This window comes from Scyliorhinus torazame, chromosome 3, assembly GCF_047496885.1.
Source record: "Scyliorhinus torazame isolate Kashiwa2021f chromosome 3, sScyTor2.1, whole genome shotgun sequence".
In the NCBI taxonomy this organism is placed as follows: Eukaryota; Metazoa; Chordata; class Chondrichthyes; order Carcharhiniformes; family Scyliorhinidae; genus Scyliorhinus; species Scyliorhinus torazame.
The window spans coordinates 83,986,611-84,009,222 of NC_092709.1; the positions used below are offsets into that span (position 1 = coordinate 83,986,611).

General features: G+C 45.8%; 1 protein-coding gene and 1 long non-coding RNA gene across 5 annotated transcripts in view; one reads left to right on the forward strand and one right to left on the reverse strand.

Annotated features, from left to right (window-relative positions):
* Positions 1-13,362, reverse strand: part of LOC140408554 (uncharacterized) — a 74,203-nt gene extending 60,841 nt beyond the window's left edge. For 3 of the 4 annotated variants that reach the window (XM_072495929.1, XM_072495927.1, XM_072495926.1), the window contains exons 1-3: positions 12,662-13,362; positions 700-786; positions 180-413 (exon numbers count right to left, since the gene is read on the reverse strand). In XM_072495929.1, the coding sequence (XP_072352030.1) occupies positions 180-413; positions 700-786; positions 12,662-13,210 (870 nt within the window). In that variant the 5' untranslated portion in view covers positions 13,211-13,362. The remainder of the gene's footprint in view (positions 1-179; positions 414-699; positions 787-12,661) is intronic. The other variant, XM_072495928.1, reaches the window with a different exon arrangement.
* Positions 13,363-13,534: 172 nt separating this feature from the next.
* Positions 13,535-22,612, forward strand: part of LOC140408557 (uncharacterized) — a 32,988-nt gene continuing 23,910 nt past the window's right edge. The window contains exon 1 of the long non-coding RNA XR_011940138.1: positions 13,535-13,721. This is a non-coding gene — a long non-coding RNA (uncharacterized lncRNA). The remainder of the gene's footprint in view (positions 13,722-22,612) is intronic.

The window sequence follows — 22,612 nt, forward strand, 5'->3', positions numbered from 1 at the left end:
AGCGGTGGTAACCACTGTGCCACCGTGTCATATCAAGAATAGATGCATATAATTTCACATGAAGGTACGGCTGCAAACTGGTTATGCTACTGGATTAGTAATTCAGTAAATAGTGATCCAGGGCCGTGAGTTGCTAACCAAAAATCCCATTAACACAGTGGGGTAGTAAGGCGACTTACCTTAAGAAAATTTACGGGATTACATTCATTCACCAATCCCTCACATTCTTTCAGGTACTCCTCGATCCTTTCCTTCTGCGTTCGTTTTCCTTCCAGTCGAATTTTGCGTTCGGCCTCCTTCCGTTGTTTTTGATTTTCAATCTCGTCTAGCAACTGCTTTCTCTTCAGTTCCACTTTCTCCAAAATCGTATAGAATTTCGTTTGAACAACCTCTTTCTCGTAGTCTAAAATGTACTAGATAAACAGCATGAATCTGCACATAAATAAGTACTTCACCCTGAACCCATGACTGGATTATAACTTTATATAATATAGTAAAGGTTGTTGAAATATTTCACCAGCAATTATCCAACAATAAGTTCAAATGAATAATTTCATCTCTCGCATGATGTTAGCATTTAACATTATGGATGAGGTGGGCACTGGGGTATGGGACAGTCTGCCTAGTAATGTCGCAGAACTTAATTTGGATCGTGGAACTTGGAGAAAGAACGTTCACCAAACAACCAGCATGTCTTACCTCATTATCTGATGGGGTGTCTTCAATTTCCACCTTTAGTCTGTTATTCAGCTGCCTCAGTTCTCTCAGGTTGTTGAAGTACACAAGCTGTGAAAAATGCAGATGCATGTTTCCACTTTGCAGGTACAGAATACAACTTTAATGATTTAATTAAATTAGCTAGTCACAATCTGAAAACTTTGAAATACTACCCTTCCAATCACTAGCACACATTAATTAGCAAAGTGTAACATATGTTTGTTGTGCATGCCATTGGTTACTTGCTATGATCGTTCCTTTTAAGAAAGATGTGCATTTATATAGCACTTTTTTTTTACAACCAATAGACATCTCAAGAGTGCTTTACAGACAATTAAGTACTTGTGTTGTGCAGTCACTGTTGTGATATAAGAAACCTGGCAGCCAACTTACATTGGCAAACCCGCACAAACTGCAATGTGATAATGGCCAGATGGGCGGCACAGTAGCACAGTGGTTAGCACTGTTATTTCACAGCTCCAGGGACCCGGATTCAATTCCCCACTTGAGTCACTGTCTGTGCGGAGTCTGCACATTCTCCCCGTGTCTGTGTGGGTTTCCTCCGGTTTCCTCCAACAAGTCCCAAAGACTTGGACATTCTGGGCATTCTGAATTCTCCCTCTGTATACCCGAACAGGCGCCATAGCGTGGCAACTAGGGGATGTTCACAGTAACTTCATTGCAGTGTTTTTAAAAAATAAATTTAGAGTACCCAATTATTTTTTTTCCCAATTAAAGGCCAATTTAGTATGGCCAATCCACCTACCATGCACATCTTTGGGTTGTGGGGGTGAAACCCACACAGACAGGTGGAGAATGTGCAAATGCCACACGGACAGTGACCGAGGGTTGGGATTTGAACCCGGGTCCTCGGCGCCATAGGCAGCCCGGGCATTGCAGTGTTAATGTAAGCCTACTTGTGACACTAATAAAGATAATTATTAATCTGTTTTCTTGCATGATGCCGACTGATAGGTGAGTATTGGCCAGTACACAAGGATACTTCCCTGGTTCTTCTTCAAAATAGAATGATATATGTTACATCCACCCAAGCATGACGATGGGGCCTTGGTTTGACGTCTCACCTGAAGGATGGAACTGCTGACAGGGCAGTACTCCCTCAGTACTACACTGGAGTTTCAGCCTTGGTTTGTGCACTCAAGCCCTGGTCTGCGACTTGAATGCGGAACTTCATGACTCATGAATGGAAGGTGTTACAAATTGAGCATGGCTGACAGCAGCCTCAATCACATAATGCACAAGCCACTTGGAACATATGACCAGGAATTAGCCATTCAGTTAGATCTAGGCTTGGCTGTATCTTAACTCCATTTACTTGCCTAGGTTGACAAACCTTCATCCATTTCAAACCTTCATCTGTTACTCTCAGATATGAAACATTCAATTGACCTAACTGCACTACAGAATGTTTTTAAGGGAGAGTTGGTTCAGTCGGCAGTTAGGAAGGCAAATGCAACGTTAGCATTCATGTCGAGAGGGCTAGAATGTGTCATGTGATCGACTTCAGGAGGCAGGTTTGGTGATAAACCTGGCCAAAAGTGAATTTGGAAAAGCCCAAGTCACTTTCTTTAAGGAGTTTTCAATACCCTCGTGACAAAGGGAAATAATGCAATTTCTTGGCATGAGTGGATTTGTTCGAACATTTGTGCAAACGTTTTGTAGCATGATTGCTCCACTGATGGACTTGCTGAAGAAACATCGAAAATTTCAATGGACAGCGGACTTTCAACAGGCATTAGGGGGTTGGATAGGGTGGACAGTGAGAGCCTTCTCCCGTGGATGGAAATGGCTGGCACGAGGGGACATAACTTTAAACTGAGGGGTAATAGATATAGGACAGAGGTCAGAGGTAGGTTCTTTACGCAAAGAGTAGTGAGGCCGTGGAATGCCCTACCTGCTACAGTAGTGAACTCGCCAACATTGAGGGCATTTAAAAGTTTATTGGATAAACATATGGATGATAATGGTATAGTGTAGGTTAGATGGTTTTTGTTTCGGTGCAACATCATGGGCCGAAGGGCCTGTACTGCGCTGTATTGTTCTATGTTCTATTTGACTGCCAGAAAGCTGTGATAACCAATGCTCCTGTGTTGGAGAATTACAAGGGACTCTGTGATCAGATTGAACTAAAGTATCTGACTTTAAAGAGAAATGCCGAGACATAGAGAATTGAATGGATTGTGCAAAGACCTTCTTGTTCAAAGAGACTGTCAATCAAGAAAGATTTCAGTTGGAGGACGAAAAACGGGGAAAAAATGGACTATATGATCATAACTATTTGCGTGAAAGTGAAAATCGCTTACTGTCACAAGTAGGCTTCAAATGAAGTTACTGTGAAAAACCCCTAGTCGCCACATTCCACCCCCTGTTCGGGGAGGCTGTTACGGGAATTGTTTTTCAAACGAAAAAGTATATTTACTGTGCGCATTTCTTCTGATAGTGAAAAGGTGAAAAATGAAACCATCTTGAAGTTGATGTTTTTTTTTTTCTTGGGGGGAGGTGTCATGTGAGAGTACCTTTAAGAAATGGGTGTTTAGAAATGTGTGTGTCTATAAATATCTGTAGTGAAAGAACCTTTAATAAATGGGTGTTTACTACTGCAGTGATGTCAGAGAGTGGGTGGAGCTGGGCTGTCTGTCAGCATTTTACTTTTGTTTTTGAGCAGGCTGTAGGGTGTGTTTTAGTTTAATTTTCAGTGTTCGAGCTGATGCCAGACCAAGCAGGTGTACTGCTGTTCTCTCTGCCATCAAAAGACCATCTCTTGATCATTTGGTGAATTCAGAATTTGAAATGTTTTCAGTAGTGACTTTAACCTGATGTGCTTCTGATAAAGGTTTTGTTTTTAAGTCGTATGGATGTTAAAAAGGAAAGCTTAAAGGTTTACTTAATGTTGTAGTCTTTGGGGATTGTATTTGAATTAATGGTTGCTAAGATGTTCACTGTATGTTATAAAAAGGTTAACTTGAGTTCATAGAATAAACATTGTTTTGCTTTAAAAAATATTTTTCCATTTCTGCTGTACCACACCTGTAGAGTGGGCCGTATGCTTGCCATACCACAATCTATTAAAAGTTGTGGGTCAGGTGAACTCCATGATACACTTGGGGTTTACTCTAAACCCTGGCCCATAACAAATTGGGGGCATGTCCGGGATAAAAGTCTATCTATTAGATTGGCTTATTGAACTTAAAGACAGTGAAGGTTGAGCATATTGTGGTTGCTTTTCAGGTGTGGTATTTTAGTTAAAGTAGGGGGTGTGTTCTGGACAATGGCTCTTTCAGAGGTTCTGAAGTTTAAGGGTGGAGACGGTCACACGCAGTACCTTACAGACAGAGACTAAAAGCAGACTGTTACATTTGGCAAAAACATTGCAGTTAACATTACCTGACAAAATGCGAAAAGATTAGGTAATTATGGCGGTGACTAAGCATTTAAAGTTGCGTGAGCTACAGTTTGACCCACTGGAAATGTCAAAAACAAATGGAACATGAGAAAGAATTAAAGCAGCTTGAATACAAAAGAGATTGAGAGGGAAAACAAAGAGAAAGGGAGATACAGATCAGGGAAAAAGATAAAGAGAGAGAGTTTGAACTTCAGAAAATGGCCATGAAACATGACAGTCACTTAAAATTGGCAGGTGTAAAGGGAAACGTACAGTTGGATGATAGTGATGAGGATAGTGAGAAAGAGCGTCAAAGTCGAAGGCTTGGTGGGAATCTATTTAAATATGTCCAAGCATTGCCAAGGTTTGACGAGAAGGAAGTGGAAGCCTTTTTCATTTCATTTGAGAAGGTAGCTAAACAAATGAAATGGCCACAGGACATGTGGGTATTACTGATTCAACCAAAGCTGGTAGGTAGAGCTAGTGAAGTGTTTGCATCACTACCGGAGGAGGTATCTGGGAAGTATGAGGAGGTGAAAAAAATCCATCTTGGGTGCATATGAACTAGTGCCTGAAGCCTACAAAGGTTTAGAAATTTAAGGAAAGAATTTGGTCAAACATACACAAGTTTGAAAGAATCAGAGTACTTTTGATAGGTGGATAAGGGCTTTGAAAGTAGACCAAAAGTATGAAGCTCGAAGAGAAATTATACTTTTGGAAGAGTTTAAAATTTCACTTCCTGGTGTAGTGAGAACTCATGTGGAATAGCAGAGGAGGATTAAAACTGCAAGATTAGCAGCAGAAATGGCAGATAATTATGAATTCATTCAGTTTCAGCCTGTGAGGGATAGAAACTGGGAACATGAGAAATACTCAAGTGGTAAAGGTAAAGGTGATCTGATGGGAGATAATAAGGAGAGTGTACCTCAAATTTAAAAAGAAATGAAAAATTTCAAATGTTTTCACTGTAATAAACTAGGCCATATAAAGTCACAGTGTTGGTGGTTGAAGAAAAGCACTGGGAAGGCTGATGTGGTAAAACAGGATAAGACAGTAGGGTTTGTTAAAGTGGTAAAGGAAAGCCCCAGTGAAGTGAAGGAGGTGCAAAAGATTGTACAGCCTGATCAAGAGATGATTGATAAGAAGGTGCCAATAAATAAGAATTTAGTTGTGTGGGTAAAGTTTACTCGTGTATCAGGAGGAGCAGGTAAAGAAGTCATAATTTTAAGAGATACGGGAGCTAGTCAATCTTTAATGGTAAGAGATGAGGAGTTATGTAGTTTGGGAAGAATGTTGTCAGAAAAGATGGTAATATGTGGAATTCAGGGTGAGAGGACTAGCGTTCCATTATATAAGGTAAGGTTGGAAAGTCCAGTGAAGAGTGGTGAAGTGGTAGTCGGAGTAATAGAGAAACTATCTTGTCCAAAAATACAGTTTATCTTGGGTAATGATATAGCTGGATCGCAGGAGGGAGTGATGCCTACTGTGGTTGATAAGCCAGTGGAAAATCAGACAACTGAAGTGTTGAAGGACTAATATCCTTTTTTTCCAGGATTATGTAGTAACAAGGTCACAAAGTCACAGGTTAAGACAAGAGGAGAAATCAAAGAATGAAGACGACGTTGAAGTACAATTATCAGAAATAATTTTTGATCAGATGGTTGGAAAAGAACAAGAACAGGTGGAGGATGAGGCGGATATTTTTAGTTCAGGAACATTGGCGGAGTTACAACAAAAAGATATAGAAAGAAACCAGATGTATCAGAAAGCATACACAGAAGAAGAATCTGAATGTATACCAGAGTGTTATTACCGTAAAAGTGATGGCTTGATGAGAAAATGGAGACCTTTACATATGCAGGCGGATGAAAACTGGGCAGAAGTTCATCGAGTACCATTGCCAGTAGGGTATAGAAAGATGATGCGAGTTGCACATGAGGTACCAGTGGCAGGTCATTTGGGAATAAGGAAAACTCAAGCTAAAATTCAATTTTTTTTTTTATTGGCCTGGACTACATAAAGATGTAGTTAAATTTTGTCAATCATGTCACACGTGTCAAGTGATAGGGAAACCTCAAGCAGTGATAAAACTAGCACCCTTAATACCCATTCCAGAATTTGAGGAACCTTTTTCAAGGGTCCTAATTGATTGCGTAGGACCGCTTCCGAAAACGAAAAGTGGGAATCAATATCTTTTAACGATAATGGATGAGTCTACTAGATTTCCAGAGGCCATTCCAGTACGTAATATTACAACTAAAAAGTTTGTGGAGGAGTTACTTAAATTCCTTACTAGATATGGACTACCCACAGAAATACAATCGGATTAAGGATCAAATTTTATCTCAAGGTTATTCAAAGAAGTTATGGGTAGTTTAGGAATAAAACAATTTAAATCAACTGCGTACCATCCAGAATTACAGGGAGCGTTAGAAAAGTGGCATCAGACATTAAAGACAATGTTGAGGGCTTAGTGTCACGATTATCCAGAGGATTGGGATAAAGTAATTCCATTTGTACTCTTTGCAATTAGGGATGCACCTAATGAATCAACCAAATTTAGTCCTTTTGAACCAATTTTTGGTCGTGAGGTAAGAGGACCACTTAAATTGATTAAGGAAAAATTGGGGAGTGAGAAATCGGAAATTACATTATTGGATTACGTGTCACATTTTAGGGAACTATTAAATAGAGAAGGTGAATTGGCTAGACAACATTTAAAAGTTGCACAAAATGTGATGAAACGGGTAGCGGACCAGAAATCCAAAGTTCGTAGTTTTGTCAGTGGAGATAAAATTTTAGTGTTGTTATCAGTGGTAGGTGAGCCTTTAAAAGCTAGGTTTTGTGGACCTTATTCTTTTTTTCCTGGGGGGAGGTGTCATGTGAGAGTACCTTTAAGAAATGGGTGTTTACTACTGCAGTGATGTCAGAGTGGGTGGAGCTGGACTGTGTCAGCTTTTTACTTTTGTTTTTGAGCAGGCTGCAGGGTGTGTTTTAGTTTTGTTTTCAGTGTTGGAGCTGAAGCCAGACACAGCAGCTGTACTGCTGGTCTCTCTGCCATCAAAAGACTATCTCTTGATCATTTGGTGAATTCAGAATTATAAATGTTTTCAGTAGTGAGTTTAACCTGATGTGCTTCTGATAAAGGTTTTGTTTTTAAGTTGTGTGGATGTTAAAAAGGAAAGCTTAAAGGTTTACTTAATATTGTAGTCTTTGGGGTTGTATTTGAATTAATGGTTGCTAAGATGTTCACTGTATGTTTTAAAAAGGTTAACTTGAACATAGGACATTACAGCGCAGTACAGGCCCTTCGGCCCTCGATGTTGCGCCGACCTGTGAAATCACTCTAAAGCCCATCTACACTATTCCCTTATTGTCCATATGTCTACCCAATGACTATTTGAATGTCCTTAGTGTTGGCGAGTCCACTACTGTTGCAGGCAGGGCATTCCACACCCTTACTACTTTCTGAGTAAAGAACCTACCTCTGACATCTGTCTTATATCTATCTCCCCTCAATTTAAAGGTATGTCCCCTCGTGCTAGACATCACCATCCGAGGAAAAAGGCTCTCACTGTCCACCCTATCCAATCCTCTGATCATCTTGTATGCCTCAATTAAGTCACCTCTTAACCTTCTTCTCTCTAACGAAAACGGCCTCAAGTCCCTCAGCCTTTCCTCATAAGATCTTCCCTCCATACCAGGCAACATTCTGGTACATCTCCTCTGCACCCTTTCCAATGCTTCCACATCCTTCCTATAATGCAGCGACCAGAATTGCACGCAATACTCCAAATGCGGCCGCAGCAGAGTGTTGTATAGCTGCAACATGACCTCATGGCTCCTAAACTCAATCCCTCTACCAATAAAAGCTAACACACCGGACGCCTTCTTAACAACCCTCTCAACCTGGGTGGCAACTTTCAGGCATCTATGTACATGGACACCGAGATCTCTCTGCTCAACCACACTGCCAAGAATCTTACCATTAGCCCAGTACTCAGTCTTCCTGTTATTCCTTCCAAAATGAATCACCTCACATTTTTCTGCATTAAACTCCATTTGCCACCTCTCAGCCCAGCGCTGCAGCTTATCTGTGTCCCTCTGTAACTTGTAACATCCTTCCGCACTGTCCACAACTCCACCGACTTTAGTGTCATCTGCAAATTTACTCACCCATCCTTCTGCGCCCTCCTCCAGGTCATTTATAAAAATGACAAACAGCAGTGGCCCCAAAACAGATCCTTGTGGTACACCACTAGTAACTGGACTCCAGTCTGAACATTTCCCATCAACCACCACCCTTTGTCTTCTTCCAGCTAGCCAATTTCTGATCCAAACTGCTAAATCACCCTGAATCCCATGCCTCCGTATTTTCTGCAGTAGCCTATCATGGGTAACCTTATCAAACGCTTTACTAAAATCCATATACACCACATCAACTTCTTTACCCTCATCCACCTGTTTGGTCACCTTCTCAAAGAACTCTATAAGGTTTGTGAGGCACAACCTACCCTTCACAAAACTGTGTTGACTATCTCTAATCAAATTATTCCTTTCCATATTATACATCCTATCTCTTATAAACCTTTCCAAGATTTTGCCCACAACAGAAGTAAGGCTCACTGGTCTATAGTTACCGGGGTTATCTCTACTCCCCTTCTTGAACAAGGGGACAACATTTGCTATCCTCCAGTCTTCTGGCACTATTCCTGTAGACAAAGATGGCTTAAAGATCAAGGCCAAAGGCTCAGCAATCTCCTCCCTAGCTTCCCAGAGAATCCTAGGATAAATCCCATCCGGCCCAGGTGACTTTTCTATTTTCACACTTTCCAGAATTGCTAACACCTCCTCCTTATGAACCTCAAGCCCTTCTAGTCTAGTAGCCTGAATCTCAGTATTCTCCTCGACAACATTGTCTTTTTCCTGTGTTAATACTGATGAAAAATATTCATTTAGCACCTCTCCTATCTCCTCAGACTCCAAGCACAACTTCCCACTACTGCCCTTGACTGGCCCTACTCTTACCCTAGTCATTCTTTTATTCCTGACATATCTATAGAAAGCTTTAGGGTTATCCTTGATCCTACCTGCTAAAGACTTCTCATGTCCCCTCCTGGCTCTTCTTAGCTCTCCCTTTAGGTCCTTCCTAGCTAACTTGTAACTCTTGAGCGCCCTAATTGAACCTTCATGTCTCATCTTTACATAAGTTTCCTTCTTCCTCTTGACAAGTGTTTCGACTGCTTTAGTAAACCACGGTTCCCTCACTCGACCACTTCCCCCCCCTGCCTGACAGGTACATACTTATCAAGGACACGCAGTAGCTGTTCCTTGAACAAGCTCCACATTTCCATTGTGCCCATCCCCTGCAGTTTTCCTCTCCATCCGATGCATCCTAAGTCTTGCCTCATCGCATCATAATTGCTTTTCCCCCAGATATAACTTGCCCTGCGGTATATACCTATCCCTTTCCATCACTAAAGTAAACGTAATCGAATTGTGGTCACTATCACCAAAGTGCTCACCTACCTCCAAATCTATGAGTTCATAGAATAAATATTGTTTTGCTTTTAAAAATGCTTTTTCATTTCTGCTGTACCACACCTGTAGAGTGGGCTGTGTGCTCCCCATACCACAATCTATTAAAAGTTGTGGGTCAGGTGAACTCCATGATACACTTTGGGGTTCTCCATACCCTGGCCCATAACAAATGCTAGAGCAGGAATATCCTTCTGAGGCTGTATAAGGCTCTGGTCAGACCCCATTTGGAGTGTTGTGAGTAGTTTTGGGCCCTGTATCTAAGGAAGGATGTGCTGGCCTTGGAAAGGGTCCAGAGGACGTTCACAAGAATGATCCCTGGAATGAAGAGCTTGTTTTATGAGGAACGGTTGAGGACTCTGGGTCTGTACTCATTGGAGTTTAGAAGGATGAGGAGGGATCTTATTTAAACATTTACAGGTACTGCACGGCCTAGACAGAATGGAGGTGGAAAGAATGTTTCCACTTATAGGAAAAACTAGAACCAGAGGACACAATCTCAGACTGAAGGGACGTTCCTTTAAAACATCGATGACGAGGAATTTCTTCAGCCAGCGGGTGATGAATCTGTGGAACACTTCATCGCAGAAGGCTGTGGAGACTGTCTTTAAGACAGAGATAGATAGGTTCTTGATTAATAAGGGGATATGAGGAAAAGGCAGGAGAATGGGGATGAGAAAAATATCAGCCATGATTAAATGGCGGAGCAGACTCGATGGGCCGAGTGGCCTAATTCTGCTCCTATGTCTTGTGGTGTTATAAATGCTTTCTGACATCACCCACAAATGAAAAAATATTGGCAAGCTAAAATCAAGAAAAGCCTAAAGATATTTTATCAATACATAAAGAGCAAGAAGATAACAGAGGAAAGATGAGGATCAATTGGAGACTAAAAAGGTAACTTGTGTGTGAAGACGCATGTCAAGGGCTTAGCTCTTAAAATATACTTTGCGCGCATTTTTACAAAAGAGAGGAATGAAGCAGAAATTGTAGTGTAAGAATAGAAAGGTGACATATTGGGATAAATGTGTTGAGGGTGGAAATATAATGGTGTTCAGCATCTTTGAAAAATGGGTAAATCACCAGACCCAGATTAAACATATCCCAGGGTACTAAGGGAAGCGAGCGAAGAAATTGCAGTCTCTGACCATCATTTTTCAATCTTTTCTGGCTACAGCCGTGATGTCAGAGGATTGCAATTGTTATAGTTGTTTAAAAATTGAGGAAGGGTTAGCTTGACTAATTACATGTCAGTCAGCCTAATCTCAGTGGTGAACAAATTGTTGGTAAAAATCTGAGACACACAGCATGAATCGTCATTTGGTGAAGTACGGATTAATCAAGGACAGTCAGCATGGATTTGTTAAAGGAAAGTTGCACCCGACTTAACTTGATTGAAGTTATTGCGTAAATTACAAGGAGTTTGAGGAGGGTTGTGTGTTTGATGTAGTCTATTTGGATTCTGGTGAGACTTTTGACAAGGCCCCATACGACAGACTGGTCATAAAATTAAAAGCTCATGGGATCCAGAGAAAAGCGGCAAGTTGGATTCAAAAACACGCGCGGCACATGGCATATTGGTTAGCACTGGGACTGCGGCGCTGAGGACCCGGCTTTGAATCCCGGCCCTGGGTCACTGTCCGTGTGGAGTTTGCATTCTCCCCGTGTCTGCGTGGGTTTCACCCCCCACAACCCACAGATGTGCAGGCTAGGTCGACTGGCCACGCTGAATTGCCCCTTAATTGGAAAAAAAATAATTGGGAACTCTAAATTTATTTTTAAAAAGTTAGATTAAAAAATGGCTCAGTGGCAGGAAGCAAATAATTATGGTCAAATTGTGTTTTGGTGCCTGAAATGCTGTTTCCAGTTTGCTTCCAGAGGGCTCAGTACAGAGTCCCTTACTATTTGTGATATGTGTCAATGATTGAGACAAATGTAGGGAACCTGATTAAGAAGTCAGAAAATGATATGAAAATTTGCTGTGGTGGTTAATAGTGAAGAGGAAAGCTGTAGAATGGTCAGGTAAGCAGAAGAATGGAAAAGGGAATTCAATCGCAAGAAGCGTGAGGTAGTGCATTTGGGGAGGTACAATGCAAGAGAATACACAATAAATAGCAGGATTCTGAAAATTGTCGAGCAACTGAAAGGACATGGGAGTGCATGTCCCTGAAGGTAGCAGGGCAAGTAGATAAAGTGGCTAAAAAAATACCTGCTGAGTTTAGCCAGCTTTTCTGTTTCCCGCATCTGCAGTATTTTGCTTTTATTATAGGAAAGGCGTGATCGCATTAGACGGGGTACGGAGCAGATTCATGAGGATGTTGCCAGGAATGGAGAATTTTAGCTTTGAAGAAAGTTTGGATAGGCTGGGGTTATTTTCCTTGGAACACAGAAGGATTGAATCCAGGTGTATAAAATATGATAGCACAGTGGGTAGCACTGTTGCTTCACAGCTCCAGGGTCGATTCCCTGCTTGGGTCACTGTCTGTGTGGAGTCTGCACGTTCTCTGTGTGCCTGCGTGGGTTTTCTCCAGGTGCTCCGGTTTCCTCCCACAAGCCTCGAAAGAGGTGGTTAGGTAATTTGGATATTCTGAATGCTCCCTCTGTGTACACGAACAGGCGCCGGAATGTGGCGACTGGGGGCTTTTCACAATAACTTCATTGCAGTGTTTTTTAAATAAATTTAGAGTACCCAATTATTTTTTTTTCCAATTCAGAGGCAATTTAGCGTGGCCAATCCACCTAACCAGAACATTTTGGGGTTGTGGGGGGGAAACCCACGCAGACATGGGAGAATGTGCAGACTCCACACGGATTGTGACCCAGGGCCGGGTTTGGAAGCCGTGTCCTCAGCGCCCGGGGTCCCAGCGCTATGCACTGTGCCACATGACGACAAACTTCATTGTAGTGTTAATGTAAGCCTACTTGTGACAAAGGTATTTATTATGAATTTAAACCCTAGTCTGCTGAGATCAGGATCACGCTCTGGTGTTCTGTGCCGTTTACCTTCTCCTCCTGGTAGATCATGTCGACCAGATTGACGGCGTGGAAGACCCCGCGGTGATTCTCTGACACGCACTGGCCGCACGCCAGCTGTTTGCAGACCTTGCAGAAAAGCTGCAGCTTCCGCTGCGGATGGCGCTGGCAGAGCTCGCTCTCCCCGGGGCCGGGAGCGGGAGCCCTTGGAGGCCGCGCGCCGCCGGCCTCCCCCACCTCCTCCTCCTGCTCGCCATCCTCCAGCCCGGCCCCTGCCGTCTGCTGCTGCTGCTGCGACCGGAAAAGTTTCACCACCTCGGCCAAGGTGGTGTTGCCGGGCAAATTGACGGCTCCCTCGGCGACGAAGTTGCTCTTCCTGCAGAGGGGACACTCCAGCTGGCTGTTCCTCCAGATGTTGTTGTTGCTGCTGCCGCCGCTGCTGTAGCCCAGGCTGTGCGAGAAGGATTTGGTCACACACTCCAAGATGCATTTCTTGCAGAAATTGTGCGAGCAGACGGGCAGGGTGGTGGGGTTCTCAAACACCGACAGGCAGACCGCGCAGGTCAGGCTGGCCTCCATTACAGCCGAAGAGAAACCCACCTACCCTTCCCCTCCTCCCCCCACACACACGACCGGCACCAGATTCAAGGTTTCTGTTTTTCTGAGACAAAAAAAAAGCATTGCGCAGAAAAGCAGGGAGTGAAAGTGAAACTCTCCCGAGCCCTGTTACAACCCGCCTCCAGGAAGTCCTGCCTTCAACGTGCCTCTTGTCACTCAGCATGTCACAAAGCGAAGGCAGGAAATGTATCGGCGGAGAGGCTCAGAGGTTTGTCCCCCTCCCCCCGGGGTCCCTGGTCACAATCATTCGCGTTCGTCCTTCACCCAACTGTCCACCAGCTCAGCGTCCTCACTGTTAAAAGCCAAACGCTGTGGCCCTTGCCATTCTGGAAATGAGCCAGTCCTGGTTTTGAGCAAATGAAACGAGGGGGCAGGGAGAACAAATGCGAAGAAGGCTTGTGGTAGGGCCAAGGGCAGGTTAGACTAAATGGCAAACGGTTTGAGGGTACAAAGTCAAAGGGAGTGGCCATTGGTAGGTTTTACATCACAACCTCTGATCCCATTTTTTGTACTTTTGTTCTTTAAAAAAAAAGAATCTTTTCTTTATTTCATTGTGTGAAGGTTCATAAGCTTCAACGACTCATCAATACCAACACAATTTTTCTCCTTCACCCATCCCCAGCCCATCTTTCTTCCGATCTAACAACCCCATTCTGTGTCTTGATGATATCCTCAAACCTTTCCCTCTAACCCTGAATGATCTGTCCTGAGTGAAGGCCTCAGCTACATCCGTTATGTCTCCACCTCAATGCATTTCAGGCATGGCACAACTTTCTATTGTGGCTTTTATATCTATACCACTTCTTTAACCAACAGTCTTCCCATTGCATAGGAGACCCTTTTACCCATCTTCAACAGTATCCCTCTACTTGGACCCCTCCCTCTGGCCGTTTGACATTGGCTGCCTCAATTTCTCTATTCCCCTCACTCACACTGTTCTTCTGGCTCCCTCTGACCTTGCTGCACTTCAATGCTAACATTATCATAAAACCTGCTGACATGGATGGTGCTGTTGTCGGGCAGACAAGCTGCGCTGTGGTTGTCCCTGTTATGGGTGGCAACAAAATCTAAAGAACTTGAAGGTCTCACAGGTGCAAAGCCTCTTACCACCCCGCCCCAGGGGCAACCTCCAACTGAGAACACTTCAGCCCCCCGACCAAGCCCATCCTCCCTGAGGAGTCGCCCTCTTTCCACCCCCCCCCCCTTCCTCAGAGCTCTGGGGCAACAACTCGCGTGTCCTTATTCTGCATGCCGGAAAATGGAAATGGCTACATACCTCAGTTCCCCTCAGCAGCCATTGCGCCAGCTTCATGTTTTTAAAAAGGAGCACTAAATGATGCCCGCATGATTTCTCGCTGGGGAGTCTATTAATTCCCAGGATGCGGCTACATGCGACTTCAATCTTGCTAATGAGATTCAAATGATTACAAATTAGGATTAATGACATGCTCACCATTTTTGAGCAAGATCCGGAATTCGCCATTGGGTGAGGGTCGGGTGAATTACAATTGGTTTGTTTCTGGTGCAAATCTCGATTTTGGCCTTTCTCCCTATATAGCCAGAGTTCCCAGACCCCCACCGGGTGCAACGTGGTGGTTACATTGCTCAACCAACATTTCTAAATTCCTCAATTATCTGTGGTATATTGAGCTTTAATCAAACTTATTTTGATATGTGTTAATGCAAAACCATGAGGCCAGATCTATTTTACTAGATTGAAATTTTACTGCAATGACATTTCCTCAGAATTACCTCTGTAGACAGGTCCATTTCATGCGTTACAACAACAGAAAATACTGGACAATTGCAGCAGATCTGACAGCATCTTTAGAGAGAGAAGGGAGCTAAATTTTCGAGTCTGGATGACTTTGTCAAAGCTGGAGAAAACTGGAAATAGGGTCAGATTTGTACTGTGTGGGAGGGACGTGGGGCTGGATGGGGCCAGCGATAGGTGGAGGTTGACAGAGATGTGGACAGAAAGGCAGAGGAAATGTAAATGACATGATTATGGCTAAGAGAGGTATTGATAGTGACACAAAGAGATTAGAATGTGTGAATGACAGAACAAACGTGAACAATGTGTCAAAGGGTAACTGAGAGAACACAGTGATCTCTGGGTTCGTATGGGTGGGTAAAACCCTCGGGTGAACAAGATGCTGCTGGAGCGGGGGGGTGTTGGGGGAGGGGGGGGGGACTGGCCTTACCGAATTTCAGGAACTACTATTGGGTGATGAACATAGCAATGACCAGGAAGTGGGGAGTGGGGGAGGGGTCAGTGTGGGAGTGGGTGGAGGCGGCATCATGTAGGAGCACAAGTTTAGGGGCACTGGTAACGGTGCCTCTGCTGTTCTCACCGGCTCGGTACTCCACAAGCCTGGTGGTAGTGGCGGCTTTGAGGGTGTGGGGACAGTGGCGGAAGCATTTGGGTGTGGAGGGAGCGTCAGTATGGGCACCAATTTGTGGCAATCACCGGTTTGTGCCAGGGGTGCTAGATGGGGCGTTCCGGAGGTGGCAGCGAGCTGAGATTGAGCAGCTAGGGGACCTGTTTATTAATGGCTGCTTTCCGTGCTTGTTGGACTTGGAGGAGGAGTTTGAGCTGCCAGGTGGAATGGGTTCCGCTACCTGCAGGTGAGGGACTTTGCACGGAGGCAGGTTTCAACCTTTCTGCTCCTACCGTCGCAGGGGATACAGGACAAGGTAGTGTCGGAAACGGGAGTGGGGAAAGGGAAGGTCTCGGAAATTTACAAAGAGCTCATGGAATGGGAGAGAACCCCGATAGGGAAGGTAAAGCGAAAATAGGAGGAAGAGTTGGGCATTGAGTTAGAGGTGGGATTGTGGGAGGTAGCCTTGAGTAGATTTAGCGCGTACTCGTAGTGTGCCAGGCTTAGCCTGATACAATTCAAGGTGGTCCACAGGGTGCATATGACTGCGGCCCGTATAAGCAGGTTCTTTAAAGGGGTGGAGGATAGGTGTGTGCGGGAGGCCCACGAATCATGTCCACATGTTTTAGGCATGTCCGATGCTTCGGGGATTCTGGCAAGGATTCGTCGATGTCACGTCCATGGTATTAAACGTATGGGTGGTTCCGAGTCCAGAGTTGCCGATTTTTGGTGTGTCGGAAGACCCCAGAGTCCAGGGGCGAGAGAGGCTGATGTTTTGGCCTTTGCCTCCCTGGTAGCCCGGAGACGGCTCTACACAGACATGGGTAGAATGTGCAGACTCTGCACAGATAGTGACCCAAGCTGGGAATCGAACCTGGGACCCTGGCTCTGTGAAGCAACAACGCTAACCACTGTGCTTCCGTGTCGCCCATAAAACTTGTTGAGGTCCCATCATATACAGACAAAGTTACTTGAACTCCTTGGGAGCTACTCTAGGTGCGACTGTCCTATTGCATTTCCTATCACCAACTGGTGAGTGCCCCACCTCACGTGACCAAGGTCTGACACCTCCAGTTGGTTGGAGGTCTCATTGCTAAATATGTACAATACTATTTACAGGCATATCAGTGCTATATTATATGCAGGCATTTACAGTGAAGTCCTGATGCCAGCGCTATTGGCCTGAACTCTCACTTTGAGAACAGGACACCCTTTGAAAAAGGCGTTCCTAATCTGGAAGCCAAGCTGACCGGTGTGTTTAGCACCCATTCCTCCGTATCAGTGCTCCAAACAAATGAAGACCACAAAGAGAACTGCAACGAGAACCACGCCAGAACAGCCAGCATGATTCACACTGATTTTCTTGCCCGAAATGTCACTGGACTAGGGGCTTTTCACAGTAACTTCATTTGAAGCCTCCTTGTGACAATAAGCGATTTTCATTTCATTTCATTTCATTGTCTGTCTCTCGCCCGTGGCGATCTTGTGGCGGGCGGGGTGGAAGAATCCAGTTCTTAATCATTTAAATCATCAAAAGTAGCTGACACTTTAAAATGCATAAAATGTGCTGAACGAAGTGAAGGTTTTACTGTGAACAGTTCCTTTGGTGAGAGGCAGAGCAGGCACTTGAAGCTCTTCTTTGCTGGTGTGCACCTTGCAGAGTTGAAATGGATCTAAGAATAGAGGTTTCCAGCAGAGAAGGAGCTAGGGGCGTGATTCTCCGGCCCTGTTGCGCTCTTGCTCGAGCAAACCGAGGCCGGTGAATAGCGGGAGAAGCGGAAAGCAAGAACTGTGCCGGGCGCCAAACCGTTTGCGATGCAACCGGCCCACTCCCCTCGGCAAAATAGCATGGCGAGAAATCAATTAGCGCCTCTTAAGCCCTATTTCCGTATAATTAATGGAAACCACCCCATATCCAACGGCCTCCCGTCATACAGCGCCCTTCCCAGCAAGTGGTCATGCTGGCGCTGATTAGTACTTTTGAAAATTGTGAACCGGGCGGCTGCGGGGAGCCGAGGAGATAGCCATCTTCGCTCACAGGCAGTAGGCCCGGGGGCACTGGGCATGCTACCCTCGTGCTCGGGAGTGGGGGGTGGAGGGGTAGTGTGGGGGGTGCAGCTCTGGTTGGGGGTGGGCCACCATGGGGGGCTGGAGGGTCTCGGGGCTGTGGGGTCCCTGCGGGGCAGTGGGGTGGGGAGGCAGACGTCCACAGGATCTGCCATGCCAACCCCTGGACCATGTGTTCCTGTACTGGGGGCAACCCAGCCCCTGCCTGTCTGCCCCACCGACCACCCATAACTCCCACTGACAGCGGAGGCCTCTGGCTGTGCGGCAGAAGGCTTTTTCTAATAGGGAATTGGCAATCGTGATTAAATGAGCACTTCACACATCCTAAGTGGATCCCTGTGAGTGGGCGGGTCATGTAGCATGTGGATCTCATTGCCTAGCCTCCCAATCACACCTTGATGCATGGACACTGTGCTTGAACACCGCAGGAGGCAGCACCACAGACCCAGCGGCCAACCTTGATCACCCAGGCGATGGGCCCCAGCCCCGGGCATATATCCGCGGCCAGGTGTGCATTGGCAGGGCATGTTGGATGGCATGTAGGAGGGTGGGGGTGTGGGGGTGGGTGGTCATGTCTGGTGGGATGCGGCAGATGATTGGTGGTCGGCCCGCATCACGAAACAAAGATCCAGAAGTGTCAAACTGGTTGTGGTGAGGGTATTTTAATGCTCCTTGTACAAGTCTACACCACTGCCCTACTATCCAGATGGCGCTGCCCCTTTTTATTTTAAATATTTTTTATTCTCCTTTTTCACATTTTCTCCCAAATTTACACACACCAACAACAAACAATAGTCAGTAACAAATATGTCAATCCCCATATCAATAACGACGATCCCATCCTCCCGCCAAACCCCAGACATTAGCCCGCATGTTCACAGCTCCCATTGCGAGCTGTGGCGACCACATCTGCAGTAAGTGTTGGCTGCTCGAAGAGCTCCGGCTCAGAGTTGATGAGCTGGAGTCTGAGCTTCAAACACTGAGGCACACCCGGGAGGGGGAGACTTACCTGGACACTGTGTTTCAGGAGGCAGTCACACCTGTCAGAGTAAGTAGTTTAAATCCTGCCAGTGGCCAGGGCCAGCAGAGTGTGACTGCAAGTCAGGCAGGTAAAGGGAACCAGCAGTCAGGAACTCAGGAACCTCAGCCCTTGACTCTGTCCAATAGATATGAGGCACTTGCTCCCTGTGTGGATGGCGAACAGGGCTGCAGGAAGGATGAGTCAGCTGACCAAGGCACCATGGTTCAGCAGGCCATTCAAAGGGAGGGAGTAAATAGGCAAGTTGTAGTTGTAGGGGATTCTATTATCAGGGGGATAGATAGTATCCTTTGTGAGCAGGATAAAGAGTCCCGCATGGTATGTTGCCTGTCCGGTGCTAGGGTGCGGGACATCTCTGACCGGCTTGAAAGGATACTGGAGAGGGAGGGGGAGGATCCAGTTGTTGTGGTCCATGTCGGTACCAACAACATAGGCAAGTCTGTTGATCCCCAAATTTCTTTCTCTGTCAGTCTGGCCTCAATAAAAGTTGAGATGGATTCGCACGTAAAAAGAAGTTATTTATTTAGCTTGCAAGCTTAATTCATCTTACAGAAACATAAGAGACATCCAGCCTCTTAAGCTCCAGAAAAACGACTGAACAAAGAGACAAAGGGATCTCTGTAAAATCAATTCACATGGTATCAAGTTTCACATCCTCGACGGACATAGGTCAGCCTATGTCCCTCCTGACCTGTTTGATCTATTCTTTTTTTAAAAAAATATTTTATTGAAAATTTTTGGTCAACCAACACAGTACATTGTGCATCCTTTACACAACATTGTAACAATACAGATAATAATGACCTTTTTTTAAATTTAAACAAAAACAACAACAAATAAATAAATATTAAATAACAAAAATAAATAAATAAAATAAAAACTAGCCCTAATTGGCAACTGCCTTGTCTCAGGCCACACCCCCCCCCCCCATCCCTCCCCCCCCCCCCCCCCCCAAGTCCTGGGCCGCTGCTGCTGCCTTCTTTGTTCTCCCCTATCTATCTTTCCGCAAGATATTCGACGAACGGTTGCCACCGCCTAGTAAACCCTTGAGCCGACCCCCTTAGGACGAACTTAATCCGCTCTAACTTTATGAACCCCGCCATATCATTTATCCAGGTCTCCACCCCCGGGGGCTTGGCTTCTTTCCACATTATCAATATTCTGCGCCGGGCTACTAGGGACGCAAAGGCCAAAACATCGGCCTCTTTCGCCTCCTGCACTCCCGGCTCTTGTGCAACCCCAAATATAGCCAACCCCCAGCTTGGTTCGACCCGGACTCCTACTACTTTCGAAAGCACCTTTGTCACCCCCATCCAAAACCCCTGTAGTGCCGGGCATGACCAAAACATATGGGTATGATTCGCTGGGCTTCTCGAGCACCTCGCACACCTATCCTCCACACCAAAAAATTTACTGAGCCGTGTTCCAGTCATATGTGCCCTGTGTAATACCTTAAACTGAATCAGGCTTAGCCTGGCGCACGAGGACAACGAGTTTACCCTGTTTAGGGCATCTGCCCACATCCCCTCCTCAATCTCCTCCCCTAGCTCTTCTTCCCATTTCCCTTTTAGTTCGTCCATCATAGTCTCCCCTTCGTCTCTCATTTCCCTATATATATCCGACACCTTACCGTCCCCCACCCATTTCTTTGAGATGACTCTGTCCTGCACCTCTTGTGTCGGGAGCTGCGGGAATTCCCTCACCTGCTGCCTCGCAAAAGCCCTCAATTGCATGTACCTGAATGCATTCCCTTGGGGCAACCCATATTTCTCGGTCAGCGCTCCCAGACTCGCAAACTTCCCATCCACAAATAGATCTTTCAATTGCGTTATACCTGCTCTTTGCCACATTCCATATCCCCCATCCATTCCCCCCGGGGCAAATCTATGGTTCTTTCTTATCGGGGACCCCCCCAGTGCTCCGGTCTTTCCCCTATGTCGTCTCCACTGTCCCCAAATCTTCAGTGTAGCTACCACCACCGGACTCGTGGTATAGTTCCTTGGTGAGAACGGCAATGGGGCTGTCACCATAGCCTGCAGGCTGGTCCCCCTACAGGACGCCCTCTCTAATCTCTTCCACGCCGCTCCTTCCTCCTCTCCCATCCACTTACTCACCATTGAAATATTAGCGGCCCAATAATACTCACTTAGGCTCGGTAGTGCCAGCCCCCCCCTATCCCTACTACGCTGTAAGAATCCCTTCCTCACTCTCGGAGTCTTCCCGGCCCAAACAAAACCCATGATACTCTTTTCTATCCTTTTGAAAAAAGCCTTCGTGATCACCACCGGGAGACACTGAAACACAAAAAGGAATCTCGGGAGGACCACCATCTTAACTGCCTGCACCCTCCCTGCCATTGACAATGCTACCATATCCCATCTCTTGAAATCTTCCTCCATCTGTTCCACCAACCGCGTCAAATTTAGCCTGTGCAATGTGCCCCAATTCTTAGCTATCTGGATCCCCAGGTAACGAAAGTCTCTTGTTACCTTCCTCAACGGTAGGTCTTCTATTTCTCTACTCTGCTCCCCTGGATGCACCACAAACAGCTCACTCTTTCCCATGTTCAATTTATACCCTGAAAAATCCCCAAACTCCCCAAGTATCCGCATTATTTCTGGCATCCCCTCCGCTGGATCCGCCACATATAGTAGCAGATCATCCGCATATAAAGATACCCGGTGTTCTTCTCCTCCCCTAAGTATTCCCCTCCATCCCTTGGAACCTCTCAGCGCTATCGCCAGGGGCTCAATCGCCAGTGCAAACAGTAATGGGGACAGAGGACATCCCTGCCTTGTCCCTCTATGGAGCCGAAAATATGCCGATCCCCGTCCATTCGTGACCACACTCGCCACTGGGGCCCTATACAACAGCTGCACCCATCTAACATACCCCTCTCCGAACCCAAATCTCCTCAACACCTCCCACAGATAATCCCACTCCACTCTATCAAATGCTTTCTCGGCATCCATCGCCACTACTATCTCCGTTTCACCCTCTGGTGGGGCCATCATCATTACCCCTAACAACCTCCGTATGTTCGTGTTCAGCTGTCTCCCCTTCACAAACCCAGTTTGGTCCTCATGAACCACCCCCGGGACACATTCCTCTATTCTCATTGCCATTACCTTGGCCAAGACCTTGGCATCTACATTGAGGAGGGAGATTGGTCTGTAGGACCCGCATTGTAGCGGATCCTTTTCCTTCTTTAAAAGAAGCGATATCGTTGCTTCTGACATAGTCGGGGGCAGTTGTCCCCTTTCCTTTGCCTCGTTGAAGGTCCTCGTCAGTAGCGGGGCGAGCAAGTCCAAATATTTTCTGTAAAATTCAACTGGGAATCCGTCCGGTCCCGGGGCCTTTCCCGTCTGCATGTTCCTAATTCCTTTCACCACTTCTTCTACCGTGATCTGTGCTCCCAATCCCATCCTTTCCTGCTCTTCCACCTTGGGAATTTCCAGCCGATCCAAAAACTCCATCATTCTCTCCCTCCCATCCGGGGGTTGAGCTTCATACAATTTTTTATAAAATGTCTTAAACACTTCATTCACTCTCTCCGCTCCCCGCTCCGTCTCTCCATCTTCGTCTCTCATCCCCCCTATTTCCCTCGCTGCTCCCCTTTTCCTCAATTGGTGTGCCAGCAATCTGCTCGCCTTCTCTCCATATTCATACTGTACACCCTGCGCCTTCCTCCATTGTGCCTCTGCAGTGCCTGTGGTCAGCAAGTCAAATTCCACATGCAGCCTTTGCCTTTCCCTATACAGTCCCTCCTCCGGTGCTTCCGCATACTGTCTGTCCACCCTCAAAAGTTCTTGCAACAACCGCTCCCGTTCCTTACTCTCCTGCTTCCCTTTATGTGTCCTTATTGATATCAGCTCC